Source organism: Pristis pectinata, chromosome 9 (genome assembly GCF_009764475.1).
Source record: "Pristis pectinata isolate sPriPec2 chromosome 9, sPriPec2.1.pri, whole genome shotgun sequence".
Classification (NCBI taxonomy): domain Eukaryota; kingdom Metazoa; phylum Chordata; class Chondrichthyes; order Rhinopristiformes; family Pristidae; genus Pristis; species Pristis pectinata.
Window position 1 is genome coordinate 28,612,503 of NC_067413.1, and position 26,091 is coordinate 28,638,593.

Here is a 26,091-nt window from a genome sequence, read left to right on the forward strand (position 1 = left end):
TTGACAAAAGAATATATTAAATTTTAAATCATGACAATCAAGACGATACTGCCAGTACAAAAACATTCTCCATATTTTTAGGGGTCCTTGGTCAACAAAATTTTCTGATTACAGTTTTACGCATAATTCATTATACACAACAGCTATAAGTTATGAGATCATAGACTGTTCAGTCCATTATTTTCAAGTATTGTTGAAGAGGTGAGCACATTTCTAAGCTCCCAAAGAATTAAATACAGCAGCTATAATTTTTTTTCCCAACGTGCCAGCAATTCTGATACAGAATATGATACAAACTCACCTGCCTGCCCACCTCCCATGTTCCCAGTGAACCATTCACTCTGTCGGCCAGCAGTTCAAGAGTTCCACAAGTAATAACAACACTTCATCGTGCTCTGTACGCAAGTTGGAGGAAAGTTCTGGCAGCTCATGGCGCAAGCAAGTTTCTACCATCTTGTGCACTGCTGTGCGGAAGCTGAAAAGCAGGTGTGCGGTCTTTGAGTCTAGTTCGAGCTGGAGGAGACTTGAGTCAGCAAGGGTGAGCAGCACAGAGTTACCATCCTCTGAAAAAGGTTCAAGGATAAATTTAAAAGAGGTGCAGAATCTGAGGCTTTTTTTTGTAAAGACTTCAGAAATTCATTGTCCAAACTTAAGACAGTAGGCTGTTTTTGCCAATAATCTCTCAAAACATGTGTTCACCAAATTTATCAACTGAATTTGGTCCCTCCATCAAACCAAGATATGACTGCCAATAGCTAAGAGGCCATTTGGTCCATCATAGTCATCCAACTAGAAGGTTGCAGCTGCAGTTTTCAACTGTTCCTTAAAAGGTCCCAGAATTCTGTTTCCACTGGGCTGGTCACCTCATTTTACAAGCTCCTTATTCCCTTTTATAGATCATTCTGCTCTCTCTGAACACAGCACATCTTTGGTGGGACAGAATCCATGGGGAATTTTACCTTGATTGATCTGGTTCCATGCAGCCTGCTCCGAAACAAAAAAGTTCCACCAATGGCACTTACTACATATTCTGTCCTATGTACTTGTATGGTCTTTCTGGGAATCTTGGGGAATAGTATTCTGATGTTTCACTCGCTCAACAATGGAAGAGATGCTTTGGTTCTATTAAGATAACCCCATGCCTATTTCTGTAGATTGGTGTGTTAGCTGCTTATAATCCTTTTAATTCCCTTTGCAATTATTTTGAAAGGTAATTTTTCAGGTTGCTTTCTCTCCCCCCCATGCTGCAGAGGAAAAGAAAATCATTGGCCAAATTGTCTGCCTCTATTGCTCAATGAGTAGTCCCAGAACTGGCCTTTGGCATAGTGAACTTCAGGAAGTAAACTGTAGATTAAATAGATATAAAAACCTGTGAGCAACTTTGAGTTCAGCATTCACATCTGATCACTTATTCTCTTAAGCCCTGGAAGCTTACTGTTACATTCTCACTTTTCCCAAGGCTACTAGTCATGACACACATCTGGGAAGTTCCATATCACAGCATAAATTTAGGCATTGAGTACTAGTTGGTCCTAATCTCCATCATTAGCTCCAAAATAAGTTTTTGCCCAATTTGATTAGCACACCATCCACCACTGGAACAGGGTGGACACTATCTACATGGCACAATTTTTAAGACTGAATTGAACGTTTGCTACTTTTCTGAATGAGTGCAGCTCCAATAACACTCAGCCCACATGATTGGTACGCCATCCACCAACTAAACTTTCGCTGTGCTTCACCACTTGGTCTAATGTGGTTACAGCATGTACTGTCTACAAAATTCATTGCAGTTATGCATCTAGTCTACACTTATAGGACCTCTAAAACAGAGCTCCACCACAACAGAGAGCAAAATAGCATGAAAACACCACCACAAGCAGGTTCCCCTCTAAATCACTATCTTCTGTGAAAAGAAATCCTATGCACCTCAGTTTTAAATGACTGCCATTTTACCTTAACTATGTTCCCTCATCTGAGACTCTTCCACTAATAGAAACATCTCAATATCTCCCATCTTGGCCCATTAGGATCTTAAATGTTTTAATAACATCACCACTCATTCTTCCAAACTCCAAGGAATATAGGTCTAACTTTTCTTACCTATTTATGATAGGACAACCCTCTCAACCTTGGAATTAGCTGAGTGAATCTCTTCTGGATTGCCTCAAATCCTAGTACATCCTTTCTTAAATTAGGGGACCAAAACTGAAGAAGTCCAGGCAGGACCTCATCAACTGTAACAGTACTTCTCTATTTTTAAACTCCAACCCCGCAGCAATAAAGAATAATATGTCATTTCCCTTCTTAATTACTTCTGTGCACGCCCACTAACTCTGTGTCTCATGTACAAGAACACCTAGACCCCTGTATTCTCCACTCATCTGCAGTATGTCTTTTGATTCCTCCTGCTGAAGTACATGACTTCATGCTTTCCTACATTAAACTCCATTTGCCGAGATTTTATCCCACTTGCATAACTGATCTATATCCTGTTGTAGCGTCCAAATATCCTCATGACAGCATGCCTCATCAGTAAACTTACATTTTGTCCCCTTCACCAAGTCATTAATATAGTAAATGATCCTTGGGGTACTCCCCTGGTCGCATCTTTCTGGTCTGAAAATGACCCATTTAGTCCAACTGTTTTCTCTGTAGAACCAGTCTTCAGTTCACATTAACACACTTCCCCAGTACCATGGGTTCTTGTGCACTAGCCATTTATGTGGCACCTTATCAAAAGCCTTCTGGAAATCTAAATATGCTGCCTCTATTGACTTTCTTGTTACATCCTCAAAGAACTTCTGCAAATTTGTCAAACATGATATACCTTTAATCAAACCAAATCAACATAGTCTTATGATGTTAAACTTCCCCAAGTGACTAGCTATTTCTTTCTTGACTATACACCAGCATATTCCCAACAACAGATATTAAGCTAAGTGGCCTGCTGGCTTCTGTTGTTTGTCTCTCCCCTCCCACCCCACTTCTTGAACAAGGAAGTCACATTTGAAGTTTTCTAATCTGCTGGCACCTCCCAAAACACAAGGAGTTCTGAATAACTTCAACCAATAGCTCTACTATCTCTGCAGTCAAAGTGTGTACCTTATTTTGGTTTATAGCCTCGAAGGTTCTCAGCTAATAATCAGCTACATCCATCAGCAAGGAGCTTGAGTGGGACCTCCATTTCCAGGGCCTTGCTACATCCTGTTTTATGTTATGCAAAAGTCCCTCCACAACACTTACCCTTGACTTGGATATCACAATCTGCAAGCAAGAGCAGAGCCAGCGGATGGATCATGGAGGAGTCACGGACAAAGACATTCTGATTGGACTTCACAGCTGTGAAGTAGGTCAGCCAGCGGCTCTTAAAAGATTCCTCATTCCTGAAAGTGCATTGCAAACAGCATTAGCAAAGAGAGGGGAATACAGTTTTCAACTGATCCTGGCCTTGGAATGGGGATCTAGAAAATGCTGAAATGACCCTTTTCCTTTCTGAATTACGACTTTGAATCTTTAATATCCTTCTCAGGAAATGGAACTTAGTTTAATGCCTTAGTCAAACAATGGAAATTCTCAACATTTTATCATCCCACATTGTCCTTTGCAAGATGCTGAGTATTTTTATAGCAATCTATACAAATGAGTAGTTTGCTGTGTCCTGCAGAAGTACTTAAGGGTTGACCATTATAGGCCAGACCGGAAAAAGGCAGATGCCCTTCCCTAAGGGGTAATTAGTGTGTGAACCAATTTGAGAACTTCACACTTTTAATGATAAAATCTTTTATTTCAAGAATGTTAATTCAAATGTTCAATCTGCCAAGGGACGGGAGAATCTCACATCATCTTCAATAGGTTAGTAAATAACTACAACCTTACTATTCCATTTTGAGTTTCTACATCAAAAATGTTATCACCAACTGCTGAGCAAAACTAGAGTCAGTTTTCATGTCATACAGACTCTTAGCAATTCAGTCCTTGCACTCATACAAAGAGTGGTGGCATACAACTATGGACACCAGTGCCAGTTCTACTGCTCAGAGCTGAATTTGAGAAATTTGCTGGAAATGAGTTTTCTCATGATTAACATTAAACGATTCAACACCAATACTGCGCAATTCCACAAGAGATCGTCATTCTTTTCTGCATATCCTCACCACACATTTCCAAAGCCATGCTCATACTATAACTTACCTGTTGACAGTAGACCTGTGCAGTAATACCTGGCCAGTCTTAGTACGGCAGACCACACTATTGGGTTTGAACTTTCCTTCTTTGGTGACTTTCCCATGCCTCAGCTACAAAGCAAACAGGACAAAAAGGAACTGTAATTTTAAACCAGGTGGGCAGCCTGGGATCCAAACCAAAAACACAAAATGCTGGAAATTCTCAGCAAGTGAGGCCGCATCTGTGGGAAGAGAAATAGAGCTAATGTTTCAAGTCAGAGACTCATCTTTCTGATGCAGCCTGACCTGCCAACTATTTCCAGCATTTTCTGTTTTTAGGTTTAGATTTCCAGCATTTTCTGTTTTAGATTTCCAGCATCTGCAGTTTATTAGATCTTCAGTCATCGTTGAAAGAGGAGTTGACCAGTCAGCCAATTAGGCTTGTTCAACCATTCAATCTGATCTGTATCTCTTCTGATTTTGCAGCCTTTGATCTATATCCCTCAAGAACATAGTCTATCAAAAATTTATTAACCTCACCTTGAAAATTTCAATCAACTCAGCATCTGTATCTTTGGAGAGAATTTCAGATTTCTTCCATGTTTACAAGAGATTCCTTATTTCATTTGCAAATCATGTCTCTCTAATTTTAATTATGCTTGCCTGCATTCTCAGCTTTCTCACCAGAGGAAACAGCTAAACTGTAGAATACTTTAATCACTTCAAATACCTCATTTGGGTCACTCCTCAGACTTCAAAGCTCATGGAATACCAACCAAGTTTGTGCAACCTGTTCCCAGCATTTAACCCTGGTATCATAATGGTAGATCTGTGCTGTTTTTATATGATACATGCTTAAATCAGTCAGATTTGGCCCCAAATCAGGCATCACATTAAAGCCTGAACCTGAGCTCAATCCAGTATAATTGGAAAAGGATCAGTGACAAATTTCCTTCTTCAATAACCAGGGCAACTTTCTATACTGAATTAACCTCCTTGGTTCATACTCCATCTCAACATCACTAGAGACAACATCACTGTTGGCCAGTGAACCAAAATACACCGACACAAAGTAATTAAATGCTGTTGTCAGATTACTTCAATCAGTAAATCTTGGATGAGACACAACATCCCCTCAATATCAAAAAATGCAGCAAGTCAGTCATTCTCACATATATTTGTTCAAATTGTACCTGAATTGTAATCTTTATCGAGTTTCTGCAACTGCATTTGCTCTGCATAGTTTTATCTCTTGTAACACCAGAGAGAGATGGGCCCTGGTCGATACTTGCATGCCAGAATTTTCTAATATCAAATCTGGTCTCCCAAAGAAAAAACTTACAATAATATTATTTTGCTCTCACTTACCTGCATTAGTCCAGTGTCAAGCTGATCCTATCTAAGTACCTGTACAAATGCCTCTTAAATGTTGTAATTGCATCTGCCGCTATCACCTTCTCTGGCAGCTCTTTCCACCATCCTGTGTGGAAAACTTACCCCTCAGATCTCCTTTAAATTTCTCCTCTTTCACCTTAAACCTGTGCCCTGTAGTTTTAGACTCCTCTGCCCTGGGAAAAAGTCTTGACTACTACCCTATCTGTGCCCCTCATAATTTTATAAACCTAAACAAGATCACCACTCAGAATCCTACAGTTCAGTGAGAATAAACCCCACCTATCCAATCTCCCCTTGTAACTACAGCCCTCCATTCCAGGCAACATCCTGGTGAATCTCTTCTGCATTTTCTCTATTGCTACCATAACCCTCTTGTAGTGTGGTGACCAGAAGTGTACAAAATACTCCAAATGCAATCTAACCAATGCTTATGTCCCAACTCTTATACTCAATGCATAGCCTATGAAAGCAAGCATATCAAGTGCCTTCTTCACTAGCTTATCCACTTTAACCCCAAGGTCCCTCTGTACATTTACACTCCTAAGATCCCTGCCATTTACTCTGTCTACCAGAATTTGACTTCCCAAAGTGCATTACCTCATGATTGTCTGGATTAAATGCCATCTGCCACCGCACCACCCAACTTTCCAGCTGATCTATGTTCTATTGTATCCTTAAGACAACCTTCTTTGCTATGACTCCACCAATTTTTGTGTTGTCTGCAAACTTACTAATCAGACACCTCCATTCTCATCCAAGCCATTTATATATGACAAACGACAAAGATCCCAGCACTGATCCCTGCAATACACCACTTGTTACAAATTTCCAGTCAGAAAAACACCCATCCACCACTACCGTCTGCCTCCCATCACCAAGCCAAATTTGGATCCAGTTTGCCAACACACCTCAGATCCCATGTGCCCTAACCTTCTGGACCAGCCTACCAAGCAGGACCCTGTCAAAAACATTGCTGAAGTCAATGCAAGTTGCATTTATTGCATTCCATTTGCCAATTTTCTTAGTTATCTCCTCAAGAAAACTCAGATTTGTGAGACATCATCTCCCCTGCATAAAACTGTCCTGAATGCTCCAAATCCGCCCCTGCCTTTCCAAGTGAACATAAATCCTGTATCTCAGAATCTTCTGCAGCAACTTCCCTGCCACTGATGTTAAGGTCAACAGCCTATAATCTCTAGGCTTATTAGTGGAAACATCACATCTACCCTGTCAAGCCCCCTTAAGTTCTTATATATTCCAAACTCCAAGGAATACAAACTGTCTAGCCTCTGTACTCAGTGATTCTCCTTTGTACTGCCTCCAATGCTACTATACCCCCTTTCAGGTAAGGGGACTGAAACAGTGTGGAACATAGAACAGTACAGCACAGTACGGGCCCTTCAGCCCACAATGTTGTGCCGACCTATATTAACCTTATCCACATTCAAACTATCCCCCTCTCTACTTCACTTCCCATAACCCTCTATTTTTCTATCGTTCATGTGCCTATCTAATAGTCTCTTAAATGACCCTGCAGTATCAGCCCCTACCACCACCAGTGCATTCCAGCCACCCACCACTCTGTGTAGAAAACCTACCTCTGAAATCTCCCCTGAACTTTCCTCCACGCACCTTAAACAGGTGACCTCTAGTATTGGCCATTACTGCCCTGGGGAAAAGATGCTGGCTGTCCACTCTGTCTATGCCTCTCATAATCTTATACACCTCTATCAAGTTGCCTCTCATCCTCCATTGCTCCAAACAGAAAAGCCCTAATTTGCTCAACACATCCTATTAAGACATGATCTCCAATCCAGGCAGCATTCTTGTAAATCTCCTCTGCACCCTCTCCAAAGCTTCCATATCCTTCCTATAATGAGGCAACCAGAATGAACACAATATTCCAAGTGTGGTCTAACCAGAGTCTTATAGAGCTGCAACATTACCTCTCAGCTCCTGAACTCAATCCCCTGGCTAATGAAGGCTAGCACACCATATGCCTTCTTAACCACCTAATCGAATTGCATGGCAACTTTGAGAGATGTACTTGAACCCCAAGATCTCTCTGTTCCTTCACACTGCTAAGAATTCTGCCATCAACCATGTACTCTACGTTCAAGTCCGATCTTCCAAAGTGTATCACTTCACACTTCTCCGGATTGAACTCCATCTGCCACTCCTCTGCCCAGCTCTGGATCCTGTCTAAATCCCACTGCAACCTACTACCAACCTTCATGTCATCTGCAGACTTACCAACCCACCCTTCCACTTCTTCATCCAAATCATTTATAAAGATCACAAAAAGCAGGGGTCCCAGAACAGATCCCTGCGGAATACCACTAGTCACCGACCTCCAGCTCGAATACTCCCTTTCTACAACTATCCTCTGCCTTCTGTGGGCAAGCCAATTTCGAATTCACACAGCCAGTTTTCCATGTATCTCATACCTCATGACTTTCTGGATGAGCCTACCATGGGGAACCTTGTCAAATGCCATGCTAAAATCCATATATATGATATCCACCACAATACCTTCATCAAATTGTCTTGTCACTGCCTTGAAAAACTCTATTAGGCTCGTGAGGCACAATCTGCCCTTCACAAAGCCTTGTTGACTATCCCTAATAAGACTATGCTTCTCCAAATGCTCATAAATCCTGTCCTTAAGAGTCCTCTCCAATGGTTTGCCCACCACTGACATAAGACTCACTGGTCTATAATTCCCAGGGTTATCCCTTTTACCTTTCTTGAACAATGGAACAACATTTGTCATCCTCCAATCCTCCAGTACCACTCCTGTAGCCAGGGAGGACTCAAAAGTCATTGTTAACGCTCTAGCATTTTGTTTCCTTGCTTCTCATAGTAACCTGGGGTATATCCTATCCGACCCCAGGGACTTGCTCCAACACATTTGCCTATTCGATGCTAACCTCACATTTGTCCAAGTCCCTCTCCCTGGTGAACACTGAAGCAAAATATTCATTCAGGACCTCCCCTACCTCCTTCACCTCCAGACACATTTTCCCCCGTTATCCCTGAGCGGTCCTACCCTCAGCTTAGTAATCCTCTTGTTCCTCACATACATGTAAAGCACCTTAGGGTTTTCCTTAACCCTACTTGCCAAGTCCTTCTCATGTCTTTCTAGCTCTCCTAAGTCCCTTCTTAAGCTCCTTCCTGGCTACCTTATAAACTCTAAAGAGCCCTGTCTTATTTTTGCTTCCTAAACCTTAAATATGCTTCCTTCTTCCTCTTGACTAAACCTTCCACCTCTCGTCAACCATGGTTCCTTCACTCTACCATCCTTTCCTTATCTCAGCGGGACAAACCTATCTAGAACCCCATGTAAGTGTTCCCTAAACATCCTCTACATTTCTGTGGTGCATTTACCAGAGAACATCTGTTCCCAATTTAGTCATAGAGCCATACAGCATGGAAACATTTACAGCCCCAAGTTCCTGCCTAATAGCATCATAATTCCCCCTCCTCCAATTAAATACTTTCCCATAATGTCTGCTCCTATCCTTGTCCATGGCTATGATAAAGGTCAGGGAACTGTGGTCACTATCCCCAAAATGCTTGCCCACCGAGAGGTCTGTCACCTGACCAGGTCATTGCCTAATACCAGATCTAGCATGGCCTCTCTAGTCAGCCTGACTACATACTACTGTGTCAGGAATCCTTCCTGTACACACCTTACAAATTCAACCCCATCTAAACCTTTTGCACTAAGGAGGTGCCAATCAATATTAGGGAAGTTGAAGTCACTCAAGACAACAACCCTGTTATTTTTGCACCTTCCCAAAATCTGCCTGCTTATCTGCTCCTCAGTGTCCCAGTGCCTATTTGGAGGCCTATAGAATACTCCCAATAGAGTGATCACTCCCTTTCTGTTTCTGATTTCCACTCACACTGACTCAATAGACAATCCCTCTACGATGTCCTCCCTTCCTACAGCTGTGATACTATTCCTGATCAGCAACATCAACCACACCCCCCCCCCCCCCCCCACCCTTCCCTATCGAAACATCTAAACCCTGGAACCTCAAGCAGCCACTCCTGCCCTTGCAACAGCCAAGTCTCAGTAATGGCCACATCATCATAATTCCATGTACTGATACATTTCAACCCATCTAACTGCCTGTATTTATGCCCTATCCCCTGCCTATCCTTCCTCACATTCTCAGTCCACACACATCTCCTTCTACACCAACTGATCCATCTTCTAATCTAACACTTCAGTTCCCAACCCCCTGCCAACCTAGTTTAAACCCTCCCCAACAGGTCTAGCAAACCTGCCCACAAGGACATTGGTCCCTCTCAAGTTCAAGTGTAACCCGTCCCTTTTGTACAGGTCATACCTACCCCAGAAGAGATCCCAATGATTCACAAATCTGAACCCCTACCCCAACTCTTCAGCCACTCAATTAGTCTGATGTATCTTCCTATTCCTTCCCTCCCTGGTGCGTGGCACAGGCAGCAATCCAGAGATTACTACCCTTGAGATCTTGCTTTTTAGCTTGCTTGCTCTCAATACTCACTCTTCAGGACCTCATCCCTTATCTTACCTATGTTGTTGGTGCTAACGTGCACCACAACTTCTGGCTGCTCCCCCTCCCCCCTAAAGATTCTGTGCTCGAGACATCCCTGACCCTGGCACCTGGGAGGCAACTTACCATCCAGGAGTTTTGTCCTTGTCCAAAGAATCTCCTGTCTGTACCCCTAACCAACGAATCCCCTATCACTCACTCTCCAATTCTCCCACCCCCCTTCTGAGCCACAGAGCCAGACCATGCCAGAGAGCCAGCTGCTATGGCTCTCCACCTGTGATTCATTACCCCCCACCCTCCCCCAACAGCATCCAAAATGATAATACTTGTTATGAAGGGAAACGGTCACCAGGGTACCCTGTACTGACTGTCTATATTCCTTTTATCTCTCCTAATGATCACACAACTCCCTGCATCTTGAACCCTAGATATAACTGCCTCCTGGTAACTCCTATCCATCATCTCCTCAGCTTCCTTAATGATCCAGAGTTCATCCAGCTCCAGCTCCCTAACGTGGTCTGTAAGGAGCTGCAGCTGGACGCACTTCCTGCAGGTGTAGTCATCAGGGACACTGGAGGTCTCCTTGACTTCCCACATCCTACAGGAGGAGCATACTTGGGGAGGGGAGGAGGGAGGGAGGAAGACCAGAATCCTCCGCTCACTTATGAAGCCTCTTTAGCCAAAGCCTCAGCTCCCCTCTCTAACACTGTCCACTCACACAATGGCCGCTCTGCTTGACCCTAACTTCTTTTTACTGGCAGCTGCTGCCTAATTATCCAATTAGCTAATCACCACAGCAACAAGAACAACAACAATGGGCCTACCTTTTTAAACTGCTCCCCACTCTTGTTCTCGCTCTAGTCCTCGTGGTACTTACCACAGCAACGGGACTTCCCGCTCCTGTACTCTTACTACTCACCACAGCAACAAAAAAAACAGCGGGCCTACCTTTTTGTGTAGTATTCCAGGTGTGGCCTCACCAACACCCTGCACAACAGTAACAAAACTTCCCTATTATTAAAGCCCAAAAAGTTAACTACTATTTGGATCTGTCTGCTACCATTTTGTGATTAATGCACTAGAATACCTAGAACTTCACTCATGTGCAATCTCTCTTCAGCTAGTTAATAATTCATGTTTTGATTCCTCTTACCAAAGTGTATGACCTCAAATTTCCCCTCATTAAACTCCATTTGCCCAATCACTCAATCTATAGCTGTTGCTGATCTACATCCGTGCTTTGACTATATCTCTCGCAGCATCCTGTTAGCTACTGCCCAAGATACAGCAATGATTTTCTGTTTGACTTGAATAAAAAATGCAACTGTCATCACCGACACTAGTTTAACATATCATCATTTGAACTGGGTATTTCAGATTATTTGGCACAGCAATCCATGATTTAGCCCCAGCTGTAAACCCTGCTCTTTGGTAGAGACTTCCCCCTTGCCTCACCTGGGACCTGATGGTTCACAATCCACAACAGAGTTCCAAGTGGTACATCCTCTCCATCAGCTAAACTGATCACATCCCTTCCAGTGCTTGCTCCACTTCTAAATCATTTATACTCTCTTCCTTCATTTCCCAAACTCATAAGCTCCTCAGTGATCCCACCATCCTCCACATGCTATATTCCAAAAATTTGCCACACTTGTCCTGCTCAGTCACACCATTATTCAAACGCTTGCTGACCTCACACCCCATCTGATTATAAATTCCTGATAAGTCCCTTCAATGATTTCCCTGATCTCCTTCAGCCTTTACCTCTCCATTGTGAAAATCCATTTCCATTCCAGAAAGTGCAACTTTCAGTTGTTCAAGTAGAACTTAGAACTCCCTCCTGAAACCTCACCTTTTCCATAAAACCCATCTGTGTGGATGTTAGTCACCCAAACAATTGCCTCCCCTCCTGTTTGAGCATTTATTTCCTTATCCTTAATTAATGTAATTAATTATGTGAACACATCAAGACAGTTAAACCCAAGGAGATTATCTCTCACCTGGATAAGGTTGGGGTACAGGCCAGCCAACAGTACCCCCTTAATTAGCTCTTCCTCCCCTCTGTACTGGTTACACAAGGAGAAAGAACGCGTGCAGTCTGAAGAATCAGACACCAGGAAAGCATTGTAAACATTTTCAGAGAATTGTAGAATCAATCCTGGATCAAAAGAATGCAAACATTAGTCAACGAAAATGAGAGAAAAATAATAAAATAGCATTTAAATTACAGAATTAAACTTTGCACAATGATCAAAATAAGAGAACTTGAAGCTACAATGAAAATAAAAATTAAATTATTACAAATATTCTAAATAGAGGAGAATCAGCCATTGGGTCCATGCAGACTGGTGTGGTAGACTTTTTAGTCCTGCTTTTTCAACACACTCTTTAATACCCTTTGCTTCCAAGTTCATCCCTTTATTCTACACTTGCACAAGTTTTCTTTGAATCAGTTTGACTCAAATTTCGATATTTTGTCTCAGATGCTGCATATTCTCCATCTATCCTGCCCAGTCGCTGTCATTATTTCTCTTGGCTACCAGTCATCGGAAGCTCATCTTGACAGTGCTCCAAATGAAGGCTGACCGGCATATACAGCTCAGTTTTCAAATTTTGGAAGACTTCAGAAATTGAAACTGAAGAACACATGCCAGCTGCCATTTGAGACACAGTTTATTACAGGAAATGTTGCAACATCTCCTACAATAATAAACTGTCTTTAATCACAGATGGGACTAGGGAACTTCTGAAGTCTCCCAAAAGAACAAAAATAAAGGAAAGGCCTTTAACAGAGCCAGCTGAAGCCTGCAGTCCAGCAATCTTGATGTGTCTAATGCTAGGCTTGTTCTTCCGATCACCTACCGTGAATGAAGTGGAGACTGGGAGCATACAGTGTATTCTCTTCTAGATACTCTTTTTTGGAGTCTGCATCCCACTCCTGCAGTACTTTCTTCCAGCCTTCAACTGCTTTAATAAATGCTATGTGATCACTTCGGCTCTCCCCACTTAGACGCGCTTTAGCCTAAAGGACAAATCAAAACCTGAGTTCACGAAGGATCTTGGTGGATTAGAAAATCTAGGATTACTCTTTTCAGAGGAGATTCAGGGGACCATTAACAGCTGTTTAACATGAAGGGTATTTATTGGAAGATTTCATAATATTTAGTTAAAAAAAACATGAGGGGTGAGGAGTAGAATGCTTTTTATGGAAGTTACAATAATCTGAAGTGCAGTACCCCATAAAACAACCAGACCATTCCAGGTAATAGTCTGGTAAAGTTTGTCTGAGCTACTTCAAGCATTAACATCTTTCCTTAAATAAGGAGACACAGTACTCCCGATGTGAGCTCACCAATGCCCTATAATACCGAAGCAAAACCTCCCTACTTTTGCATTCAATTCCCCTTAGCATTAAAAGATAACGCTATCTCAGCTTTTCTGTTTACTTATACTACCTGTATATTAGCCTTTTCCAAGTTTCAGTGATGGTGGGGCCGTGTGCAGCATCCCTTGCTTCTCATCAAGTGTGTTCAACACTTGGACTTAAATATAGCGACCATGGTTTGCAACTTTGCTGTTAAAACCAAAACTAGCTGTGTGGTTGGAAGTTTGAGGCCACAGGAAGATATCAATAAATTTGTCAGTTGAGTACAAAAGTGGCAATGAAATTCAGTCTGGAGTTGTGAAGTAATGCATTTACGAAGAGCAAAGGCAGCAAGGAATTACATGATTAATGACAGGACCCCCAGAATACAGAAGGACAGTATGATGAATTGGTTAAAAAGGCAAGTGGAATATTTTATTGTCCATGGCACTGAATGAGAAAAGGAAGGTTAAGTTAGAATTGTACAAATACAAGTTAGGCCACATCTAGAGGACCATATACAGTTCTGATCACCACATTACAGGAAGGATATGACTATAATAGACATTTACAAGGATGTGAAAGTCATCCAGAACTGTGTATAGAGATGGACAGCAAGGCTAGAAGCAAAAGTTATCTTTCAACAGCCCCAAATCATACCTCTGACCAAGACTCAAGATCGGATACAACCTCAGCTCAGAAAGTATGATGCCACTCACACCCTGAGAACAAAAGGTAATTAACAAAAAACCTCCACGTCGTCACAATTTACCTGATTTCTTTCCCTACCTTCATAACCTCAGCCCTGTTCAGCAGGCTGTTAACAAATGGATCTCGAGTCAGGCAGGCAACAACTATCAGTACAGGGGATAGACAACGGAATATGGAGGCCATGATGATTGCTTTGGCCAAGCGTGGGTCTGTGGAGATGTGGGCCAGTCGCTGACCAAGTAAGGTAAGAGATTCGTCTTCATCAAGCACTCCTGGAGTGGAAGGGGAAATACATTAGAGAATTCAACTCATGCGTCCATTTGACAGTGCAGAACTGTGTGGATTCTGATGAGCTACTACAAGCCTTTACATTTCTAGCAACAGAAGAAATAATCCATCTCAAATTTTCTCCGCTCTTCTATAGAACCGACATGAAACTCGAGCTGACATTGAACCTTCCATCCAATCCTGTGCTCAATTGGCACCAGTCTCTCCTGAGGAGCTGAGCTTTAACCTTCACCATCACAGAATGCAGGATGCCAGTCTGAGATCAATTAACAAACTATAAACTAGTGATTGAACGTCAGTCCTTTGATTTAGTGCAGTTCAGGAACACCGCAACATTTATAAATTAACTCAATAAAAACATTTTATTAATCTGTATAAAAATTTGACCTGGAGGTACGGAGCATATTGCAAACTGAGTTCTCCTATTGTAGCTGCAGTTATAAAGACGAAGAAGGCCACAGGCTCAAGAATTAACTCCAAAAATAGCAACTGTGGGACCATGACTTCAGGACATGTTTTACTCTGCAGATCCATGACCTGCTGGTGGCTCATGAGGTTCCACATTTCATGCAACTTGCTGCAAAGAAGTGGAAATGGAGTTTTTAAATTTAAAGTCTTGAAAACAGTGCTCCAGGCTGATGTTTAGATTTACAGGAATAGCAATTCAAATGGCATGGGACTGACTGTGGTACCATTGAATTCTGTTACTTCAGCAAATGTAAGTAATTTTGCACTTATTCTTTATAGGTCATGACTCTATAGCTACAAAGATTGGGTTAAAAAATATAGACACGAGAGACTGCAGATGCTGGAATCTACAGCAAAACAAGTGCTGGAGAAATTCAGTAGGTCAGGTGGCATCAGTAGAATCAAAGGATTAGTCCTGATGCAGGAACTCGACCCAAAACATCGACTATCCCTTTGTCTCCACAGAAGCTTCCTGACACACCGAGTTCCTCCAGCACCTTTTTTTTTTGGGGTTTAAAAAAAATCACAGCCAACATTCATTTGGGCAAACCCGTGTGCATGTGCACACACACACACCCCCAAGAGGAAAAGGGGGGCTATTAATGGGAACCTTGATCCATTTTACAATTGAAGCCAGTTTAGCAATGAACTCAAGTCTCAGTACCTCCTGATCCATATGGCATTTAACTGCTCACTAAGATAATCTCACTGAGCCATTGGATGCCATTGCAAGTGTTCCTTATCCAAGATCTTCCAATATGCATTCAAAAATCTACTGTAGCATCCTCCTTCAGTAACAAAACTTCCAATCCCCAGCACTCACTTATCTCCTGTAATAGTCGCACAGCTTCATTCACTGCCTTAGGGTCTGGACTATTCATTGCTTTCGAAAGAAAATCAGAAGCCTGAAAAATAAAGGGAAGAGGTATCTGGGGGTGATATTAAAGGCATTTATATTTGCCCAAATGAATACCAGCAATCCAGGCTCTGGAGAATCATTGGACTATCTGAAATACATGATCTCTATTCCCACTAAACCACTGGCCGATGACTTTCCCTTCATGATCCCATGTTAGGTGATGTTATTAATGGCTCTCTCTCCCCAGAACTGTCTGTATCAAATCTGCTGCATCAGCCTTCTTTTCAGCAAAGCAACCTTTGCCTCCTCTGTCACTGCATATTACTTCTCCATGTCCTTTTCAAAATCCTTAAAGTTGTAGTCTCTCCAATTCTTTCAGAACTGTTTGAATATCCCCAAGCATTAGAGAAGGGAGACAACTAATCAAAAAGTAAAATATCAACACGCACTGTAATGTCAGGAATGTGGATCTTAGACTGGACCACGATGTTCTCCAGCGGGGTGCGTAGGATTTCTGGGATCTGGAAGTCATCCATTTTCTCCAACCTCTCCCTGCTGAACAGGTGGTAGGCATTACCTGGCTGACAGCGGCCTGCCCGCCCACGCCGCTGCTTCACATTGGACTTGGAAATCCAAACGGTGTTGAGACATGAAACCTGCAACAGAGGGGAGGGAGATAGAAATAACCTTTACCCACATGTACACTAACCTGTTAAGAGGGTTACCCATATCACAGGTTCAAAACTGGATTAAACATTCTGCTTCACAGCAACTGACAGAGATGGATACATTACCCTTAGCACAAGGTGACCATCAGATACAGATTCAGATCCAGATCCACACAGGCCTCAGTCCTTATTTTTACTCATTCTTGGTAAAGTGGGTGCTGCTATCATTGTCACATGTACTCTCCAGTTCTAGTTGCTCAGTTGATTGTTTTTATGTCTGCACACAGTTTATTTATTGAAGTATTAAAAGCCAACTACACTTGCCTGGGATTAGAGTAAAATGTAAGTGTTTTCACAGGTTATTTCTTGATATATTTTTAATGTTTTAAAATTTTATCTACAGCGTGGTAACAGGCCCTTCCGGCCCAACGAGTCCGCGCCGCCCATTTTAAACCCAAATTAACCTACCTGTACGTCTTTGGAATGTGGGAGGAAACCGGAGCACCTGGAGGAAACCCACGCAGACACAGGAGAACGTATAGACTCCTTTCAGACAGCGACGGGAATCGAATAGACAATTTATTGAATACATTACATTGCAGGTTTGACATTGCAACTCTTTAGATTTCTGGTCCAGTCTATAATCACAATACTACCATAACCCTAGATATACCCAAAGTAAGTTTGTGTGGTTTCCATGGAGACAGAAGTAAGCCATTCATCCCACCACCTAGAGTACGTCCCACCACTCAGGTTGTATTTTAACTCCATTCCATCCGCTTTGGCTATCTCTTAATATTCCTGGGTAAACTTCAGATTTAAAATTATTAAGATACCAAACTGCTTTCATTTATGTGGGAGATACATACTACCCATATTTGAAGTAATGTTTCCTTACTTCACACTCCTAAATTACCTGCCTCTAATTTTGCCTCTCATCTTAAACTCGCTAACCATCTAGCTCAATTCTTTGCAAAGTCTTAAAAACTTTTAATTGAATCATTTTGTAACTTTATACAGTTCGGGGAATACAGGTCTAGGTTATGTATACACTCAGTGAAGATGATGAAATTCACTATCGCCTTCAATGCACTCACGTAGGCTTTGGTTGATTGACAAAAAAAAAGGGTATTTGAAGATCAAGACCTCAGGCCTGACACAAAAACGAGGTGGTCTGCTGGGCAGCAGAGATCCCTGCCCTCCCATACACTTGAGATCTGAGCTACCTAACAGCAGGCATCTCAAGGGAATCGAGAAATACCACCAATGCTGGCTCTACAAAGTCCTTCAACTTCACTGGGAGTATACCAGGTCACATTCCTGGCATTGTGGTTCTCATTGCTCATGGTCGTCTACATAGGGCAGGCCACAGTGCTCGTATGTCCAACGCTAAACTCCCAAAACAGACACTTTATTCCAAGCACTGACATAGGAACAGATTACCAGGTAGACCTCAAGACTATGCATCCAGAGCATACCGAAGCCCTGTATAAGTAGTGGAAGGAGTGAACCACCTCACAAACTCACCCACCCTGTCAAAAACTTCCTGCCTCTTCTGTGAAGGAATCTGTGATTCTTACATTGGCTGCCTCAGAACCCACAAAACCAAATAGGAGCAAGTCATCCTTAATCCGGGTGACTGCCTAAATACTGGCGTGGATTGAGAATTGAGAATTGGTTATTGGACAGAAAACAAAGAATGGGAATAAATGGATCCTTCTCAGACCAGCAGACTATTACTAGTGGTGTACAGGAAGTATTGATGCTTGGACCTCAGATATTCATAATCTGTATCAACGATTTGCCTGAGGGTACCAAATGTCATATTTTATGTTTACTTATGATACTAAACTTGATGGAATTATGAGTATGCAGGAAGATGTAGAGAAGCTTCAAGTTATATGGACAACTTGAGTGAATGGGCAAGAACATGGCACGTGGAATACGATTTGGAAAAAATGTGAGGTTATCCACTCTGGAGCACATAACAGAAAAGCAGCTTATTTGTTAAATGGTGAACGATTGAGTAATGCTGATGTTCAAAGGGACCTGGGTATAATTGTACACGAGTCACTGCAGGCCAACAGACAGGTGCAGCAAGCAATTGTTTAAAAAAATCTTTCCTCAAAAGGACCTCATTAGTATTTTACATGAACTGAAGAGATACTACTTTAAACCTGCAAGGCTCTACAAGCTATTAGGAAGGCAACTGGTGTGTTAGTCTTTATTGCAAGAGGGTTTATTTACAACAGTTAGGAAGTCTTATCGCAAACATATGGTGCTGTGGTGAGATTGCACCTGGAATGTTGTGTACAGTTTTGGCCTACTTGCCATAGAGGGAGTGCAACAAAGATTCATTATAGTTCCAGGTATTGCGGGTTTGCCACACGAGGAAACATTGAGTAGATTGAGACAGTATTCTCGAGTTTAGAAGAATGAGACGACATTTGATCAAAATTTACAAAGTTCTTAAGGGACTTGACAGGCAAGATGTAGGGAAGATGTTCACCCTGATAGCGGAGTCTAGAACCAGGACCAACTTTGTGAGAATAAGGGTAGGCTGCTTAGCACTGAGATGCGATTAATTTTCTTCACCCACAGGATGGTGAACCTTTGGAATTCTCTACCCCAAATGACTGTGGAAGATCAGGAAGGAAATCAAGTGATATGGGAATGGTGCTGAGGGAGAAGATCAGCTATGAGTTTGATGAATGGCAGAAAAGACTGGATGGTTTCTGCTCCTATTTCTTATGTTCTTCCTGCAGCACAGTACCCAGAACTGTGCACAGATGTGGTGTGACCAGGGCATAATATAGTTAAGACTTCCCTTTATATTCTAGCTCTCTGCTTAAAAGTTAACATTGCAAAGCACAGGATCAACCATGACCTTATTGAATGGCAAAATAAGCTAGAGAGATCATAGACCTACTCCTGCTTTTATTCCTTATGTCATTAAATGATTATTTGTCAAACTTTATTTTTTCTGTTGTTGATTATACTCCTAAACCTCCTTGAATCTCCTCTGTTCTTAAGTTTTCACCAGTCAAAAGTATTCAGATTTCTCCATAAAGGATAAAGTGCCAAAGTAGAAATCTGGATAGAACTGAAATCAATTTGTTAAAGCAGCATAGAACAAAGAACCGCTCACAGGAACCACGTAACCTGGATTGTCACAAACTGATTCAACAGGCTCTTTGAAGAAAGCCTGTTGTCCTTAACCAATCTGCAGCATAAATGGTTTCAGAATTAGATTTATCATCACTGACATATGAAGTGAAATTTGTTGTTTTGCGGCAGTAAGACAAAGTTACTATAAATTACGAAAATAAATAAATAGTGCAATAAAAAAGGAATACCGGGGTAGTGTTCAAGGACCGTTCAGAAATCTGATGGCAGTTTCAAACCTATAGCAATGTACTGATGCTTGGATGCACTCAGAAAAGATGTAACAAGTTACATTTCGCACTATCAAATTCAAAAGAACAAGTTCTGAAGCAATAAATGCCAGTGAGGTCCCTATTCTATAAATGGACAAAAACTGAAAATGCTGGAAAAAACTCAGCAGGTCAGGTAGCATCTGTGACAAGAACAGTTAATGTTTCAGGTCTAGAACATGAGATTTGGAACTACACTCTAACTCGAGAACCATGCAGCATCATTATGAAGTGAGGGAAGCAAATATTAGTAATGTGTCACCAAAAATGAGAAGGAACCCTCTGCATTTTCCCAAAGGTAGACTGCTTGCCCTTCTACATTACACAAATGTACAAGTCACCAGGACACTCTAAGCTATACTTGGGTGGTACCATGAGGAGATGCTATACTTTCAGATAAAATTCTTTTGCCCCTTTCAGGAATATGTAAAAGATCCATGGCACCACTTGATTGCTGGGGAAATCTTCCAGATGTTGCTGTCAACATTTATCCCTCAACCAAACACCATTAAGCAAATTATCTGGTCATTTTAACACTATTTTGCAAATCTTTGGCTTTTAAGACCACTATCATCCCGGTACCGAAGAAAAGCAAGGTAACATGCCTCAATGACTACCAACCAGTGGCTCTGACATCCACCATCATGAAATGCTTTGAGAGGTTGGTCATGGCACGTGTCAACTCCAGCCTACCAGACAACCTGGACCCATTGCAATTCGCTTATCACCAAAACAGGTCTACAGCGGATGCCATCTCCCTAGCCCTACACTCAGCTCTGGAGCATCTGGACAATAAAGACACCTATATTAGACTATTGTTTATTGACTACAGCTCTGCCTTCAATACAATAATCCCAAGTAAGCTTGTCACCAAACTCTGAGACCTAGGACTCAACACCTCCCTCTGTAACTGGATCCTTGACTTTCTAACAAACAGACCGCAACCAGTGAGGATAGGCAGCAATACCTCCGGCACGATTATTCTCAACACTGGTGCCCCACAAGGCTGCGTCCTCAGCCCTCTACTCCCTATACACTCATGACTGTGTGGCCAGATTCTGCTCTAACTCCATCTACAAGTTTGCAGATGATACCACCGTTTTAGGCCTTATCTCAAACAGTGATGAGTCGGAGTACAGGAAGGAGATAGAGGGCTGAGTGGAATAGTGTCATGACAACAACCTTTCCCTCAATGTCAACAAAAAAGGAACTTATCATTGACTTCAGGAAAGGGGGCGGTGTACATGCACCTGTCTACCTCAATGGTGCTGAGGTCGAGAGGGTTGTGAGCTTCAAGTTCCTGGGAGTGAACATCACCAACAGCCTGTCCTGGTCAAATCACGTAGATGCCACGGCCAAGAAAGCTCACCAACACCTCTACTTCCTCAGGAGGCTACAGAAATTTAATTTGTCACCTTTGTCAGGAGGCTACAGAAATTTGGTTTGTCACCTTTGACTCTCACCAACTTTTACAGATACACCATAGAAAGCATCCTATCTGGATGTATCACAGCTTGGTACGGCAACTGCTCTGCCCAGGACCGCAAGAAACTGCAGAGAGTTGTGGACACAGCCCAGCGCATTAGGACACCAGCCTCCCCTCCTTGGACTCTGTCTTTACCTCTTGTTTTGGTGTAGCAGCCAGCATAATCAAAGACCCCACCCACCCGGGACATTCTCTCTTCTCTCCTCTTCCATCGGGTAGAAGATACAGGAGCCTGAAGGCACGTACCATCAGACTTAAGGACAGCTTCTACCCCACTGTGATAAGACTATTGAACAGTTCCCTTATACAATGAGATGGACTATGACCTCACGATCTACCTTGTTGTGACCTTGCGCCTTATTGCACTGCACTTTCTCTGTAGCTGTGACAGTTCACTGTTTTTGTTTTTACCTGTACTACATCAATGCACTCTGTACTAATTCAATGTAACTGCACTGTGTAATGAATTGACCTGTATGATCAGTTTGTCAGACAAGCTTTTCACTGTACCTCAGTACAAATGACAATAATAAACCAATACCAAATAAACCAATACCAATAATTGCCTACATTAAAAAGCAAGCAATTACATTTAAAGTTACTTAAAGTGCTTTGGGATCCCACAATATACATGCAGATCCTCTCCTTTTCCCTTATTTCCCCTTGACCAAAACATTTACAGTTTTTCCTTTACTAAGACACCTCAGTTTTATGCTATTCTGTGAGACTGCTTGGATCTAATCCAGTTTCTGAATATCTTTTTACTTGCGTCACCCTGCAAGGTCTTGGAAACTGTATCATATTCCTCGCCTTAGATGGAACTTAAGATTGCCATAAACAGGAGCATCTTTTACTATTTCTGTGACGTATCCCAAGGATTTTCAAATCCCCTGAATCATACAATCTACAGTAATCTTGACCTGGTTTTCAAGTGCCCCCTGTTGTGTGATTGAGGAATTGTCAGTAACCTAATTCAAATTAAGGTTTAAGCAGATCATTTTGATTGGGTAGCTCTAGTAGTGTTTGTTACTGGAAATCTCAGGGTGAGAGGAAGAGCCAGCAAATTCAAGGTGTGTAGACAAAACCCATGGGAAAGTGGGCTGGCAATGCGACTAGTAGTTGACTCCCTAAAATTGTAGGAAAAGCAGACACCTACCATCATCCAAACCCTTTCCCTAAAAAAAGGTAAACACAATGGATAAGGAAGGTCATTCAGTCCATCTACATTCAACTCTTGAAAAATCACCTCCATTGCAATAATTGGCTCTCACCAAGTTATCAAAGTGATTTACTTTGAAGTACTAACTAAACTATGGTGAAAAAGAATTCAATAGAGAATCTACTATATAATATGAAAAATAGGAATTAATAAGCAAAATTACCTTTGTCCTCAAATCATAGCGTTGTTCTTTGTGACACCCTGTGTCAACGACATGTACAATATCATCAATAGTTATTGAGGTCTCTGCGATGTTTGTTGCCAGCACTATTTTCCTCACCTTAGGAGGTGGCTGTTGGAAAATCTCCTGCTGATCCATCACAGGGAGGTTGGAGTGAACTGTGTGAAGAAATGACTAGTATTCAAACAACTCAGCCTTTCTCTTGGAAAGATTTTAAAGTGCTTTAGGTATAATGTTTTCTCTAATGTGCAGTGACTGGTGTTATGTAGAAAAAGTCGGTTGTTAATTTGCACCCCAAGTCTGAGTAAACCACAGTAAAAGGTGAAAGGCCAACAAGCTTGGCTTTTCTCTTTTGTAAAGTCCATGGGGATGTGGTGAAATGTTTCAAATCGAGAAGGCTTTGGACAAATTGGATCCAAATAAGCACTTCTGTCCTGTACAAAATTAAGATCCAACGCCTGAAAACTACAACTTAAACACAAGTGCAAATAAGTAGAGAGGGACTTACTTTTCTAAAAGAGTGGCAAATATAAGGAGTTGTGGATAGCGATGAAGGTTGTCAAAGAACAAAGCAGGATATAGATCAGTTGGAAATTTGGGCTGAGAAATGACAGATGGAGTTTAATCTGGACAAGTGCAGAGTATTGCATTTAGGGAAGTCAGGTGTATTACAGTACAGGTCAGGCAGTGTCAGCATATAACAGCAAGTGAAAATGAGTAAAACAAAGTAACACAGAACTTGTCTTCATGCTCTCTCTTTATACTGCAAACCAGTCTAACCGGTAAGATAGGGAGACTCCTGATTACACTGCCATAATACTTCAGGCTTACAGAATGAACAGAAATACAGAGCAAGTCTTACAAGTTACTAAAAGTTTACAAACAGATGATTGTACAAACATATAAGCAACCATAAAGAAAACTAAAACTACAAGAAAAATATCAATCTGGACCCCAATTCAACAGAAGTATATAAGATTACAAGGGGCATAAATAGGGTTTATAGTCAGTGTCTTTTTTCCAGGGTGAAAATGTCAAATACTAGAGGGCATAGGTTTAAGGTATTGCAAGGTAAAAGTAAATTTGCAAGGTAATTTTTTTTATATACAGAGAGTGGAAAGTGCCTGGAACACACTGGCAAGGGAGGTGGTACAGTAGATACAAGAAGCAGCGTTTAAGAGGTATTTAGGCAGACTCATGAACAGGCTGAGGGAATAGAGGGATATGGACCACATTTAGGCAGACGGGAGTAGTTTAATTTGGTATCATGGTCGGCACAGACATGGTGGGCTGAAGAGCCTGTTCCAATGCTGTACTTTTCTATGTTTCGATGTGTGACAGATTGCCCACATAGGTGATGACACAAGACAATTTGTTGTTGAGATAACCAAAATCACAGAGGTACTTTGTAACCAATAAGAGGAAACAAATTAAACTTGCTCCATTACATATGAATTTTCTGACAAATGCTGACATACTCATTCAGTTTTGCATAGGGAAAACCTGGCCTGGTTGAATCTACATTATCAATCCAAGCAACAATTCCTGTTTACCCCAGGAGTTCTCTCTTTCAGGATTACAGATTCATGAGCACCATCCATCTTTTACTATTTTGCACAAGCAGTCATTCTTCCTTTGGGCTGCTCACCAAATGCTAGCAGTTCATTTAACTGTATAGTCCATCACTGCATTCACCTTTTAGCAGGTATCATTCTGTATTATTCAGGAGCAGAGGGCATACAAATGCACACCAAGATGCCCTATTTGTCACAGTTATGTTGTGTGGCAAACAGACAATACCTTGATTGTTGCAAATGCTTACTTCTGTCATGTTTAATAAGTAAAAATGTGACATTCACTGCTCCCATCACTGGTGGTGCTGTGGTTCAGATCATCAGGATTAACCTGATATTTTTGTCAAATCCAAAGATAACATTTCAAATAACTAACTGAAGTAAACCAAGGGAAATTTACATGCCTTCCAAATACATTCTAAGTTTGTACACTCACCAGGTAAAATGATGTAGTTTTCTTTTCCGGTGGAAAGATATTCTTCGAGTCTCTGTTGAACCCGTCTGATCTCCTGCCAGCCTGGCAAGAAACACAAAATTCCCCCTGAAATCAAACATACAAATTAGTTAAAAGCTGAATGAAAGTCTGGTTTCCATCACAATGCTCATCTTCTCCTCTTCAATCAATTTCATTGCCTCCTCTCCGTTAAAAAATGGTAGCCATTTCTGTCCTATACTTAAGTGGTGGCTCTTTAATAGCATGAGCACAATACTCTCAATATTACAATAAAGTGCTCTCACCTCAATTAGCAGTAATTCACCGTATTTTTACAGCACAATTCCTTTTTCATGATACAGCCCAATATTGATTATTACACGGTTGAGCTCTTCTGCAGTGCATGTAGGCTTGGTGTGAATAGTTCACACACTTGCCAATACACTGTACATAAACAGTGTCAACACGGACAAGCCTATATAAAACTTCATGCCAAACTTGTGTTCAAAATTACTCTGTAGAAGGAATAAAAATAAGACACAGAGTTATAGGAATTGGGGTGGGTTAATGTGACTGAAACTAGGTGATAATGGGAGGAGGAAAAGGGAGTAAATGCTATTGGACAATTAGTTTAAAAAGTCATTGCAGGTTTCATGCAATTTTACTTTGTACAATTAGACTACAAAGACCATTCAGCCAACTGCTTAGTTAAGACTCAAGCTGGATCCTGCCACAGATTCTTAACATAAGCATCAGTGTGAGGGAGAGAAGGCAGGATTTTCTGGACAGATAAACACCGAAGTCCCATCATTTTGCTTCTATCATCCTGGTCATTCCATGATGCACTGAAAATGGAGTTGATAATGAGAGAAATCAATTAGGCCACAACAGATACAGGAATAAGCAAGGAAAACTCAAGTGGTGGAAAGGTTTGGGAATCATTGGTGCAATATTATGATTTCCTTCCAAGCATTCTTCATTTATCAAGTCCTGTATCTTACACTCAGAAAAGTCAAAGTTAAAGTCAAGTTTATTGTCATATGCACAAGTACATGTATGCACAGATGCAAAGGAAAACTTACTTGCAGCAGCATCACAGGCACACAGCATCATATAAGCAAGATGCACAAGAAACACATGAATTAAACACAAATTATACACAATTTTTTACAAGAAGCAATTAGAATAAAACAAAAGTCTATTTTAGTGCAAAGTGTCCTCTGGTGGTCATAGTGTTGCCAAACTGTAGTGATTAGGGTTTTGCCAGTTGGTTTAAGAACCAAATGGTTGAAGGGAAG

At 41.5% G+C, this 26,091-nt stretch overlaps 1 protein-coding gene across 4 annotated transcripts in view; it reads right to left on the reverse strand.

Annotated features, from left to right (window-relative positions):
- Positions 1-26,091, reverse strand: part of dhx30 (DEAH (Asp-Glu-Ala-His) box helicase 30) — a 50,412-nt gene continuing 24,321 nt past the window's right edge. For all 4 annotated transcript variants that reach the window (XM_052023769.1, XM_052023770.1, XM_052023771.1 and 1 more), the window contains exons 10-19: positions 24,797-24,901; positions 22,769-22,944; positions 16,248-16,454; positions 15,763-15,844; positions 14,262-14,455; positions 12,971-13,130; positions 12,109-12,266; positions 4,195-4,298; positions 3,247-3,386; positions 1-563 (exon numbers count right to left, since the gene is read on the reverse strand). In XM_052023769.1, the coding sequence (XP_051879729.1) occupies positions 337-563; positions 3,247-3,386; positions 4,195-4,298; positions 12,109-12,266; positions 12,971-13,130; positions 14,262-14,455; positions 15,763-15,844; positions 16,248-16,454; positions 22,769-22,944; positions 24,797-24,901 (1,553 nt within the window). In that variant the 3' untranslated portion in view covers positions 1-336. The remainder of the gene's footprint in view (positions 564-3,246; positions 3,387-4,194; positions 4,299-12,108; positions 12,267-12,970; positions 13,131-14,261; positions 14,456-15,762; positions 15,845-16,247; positions 16,455-22,768; positions 22,945-24,796; positions 24,902-26,091) is intronic.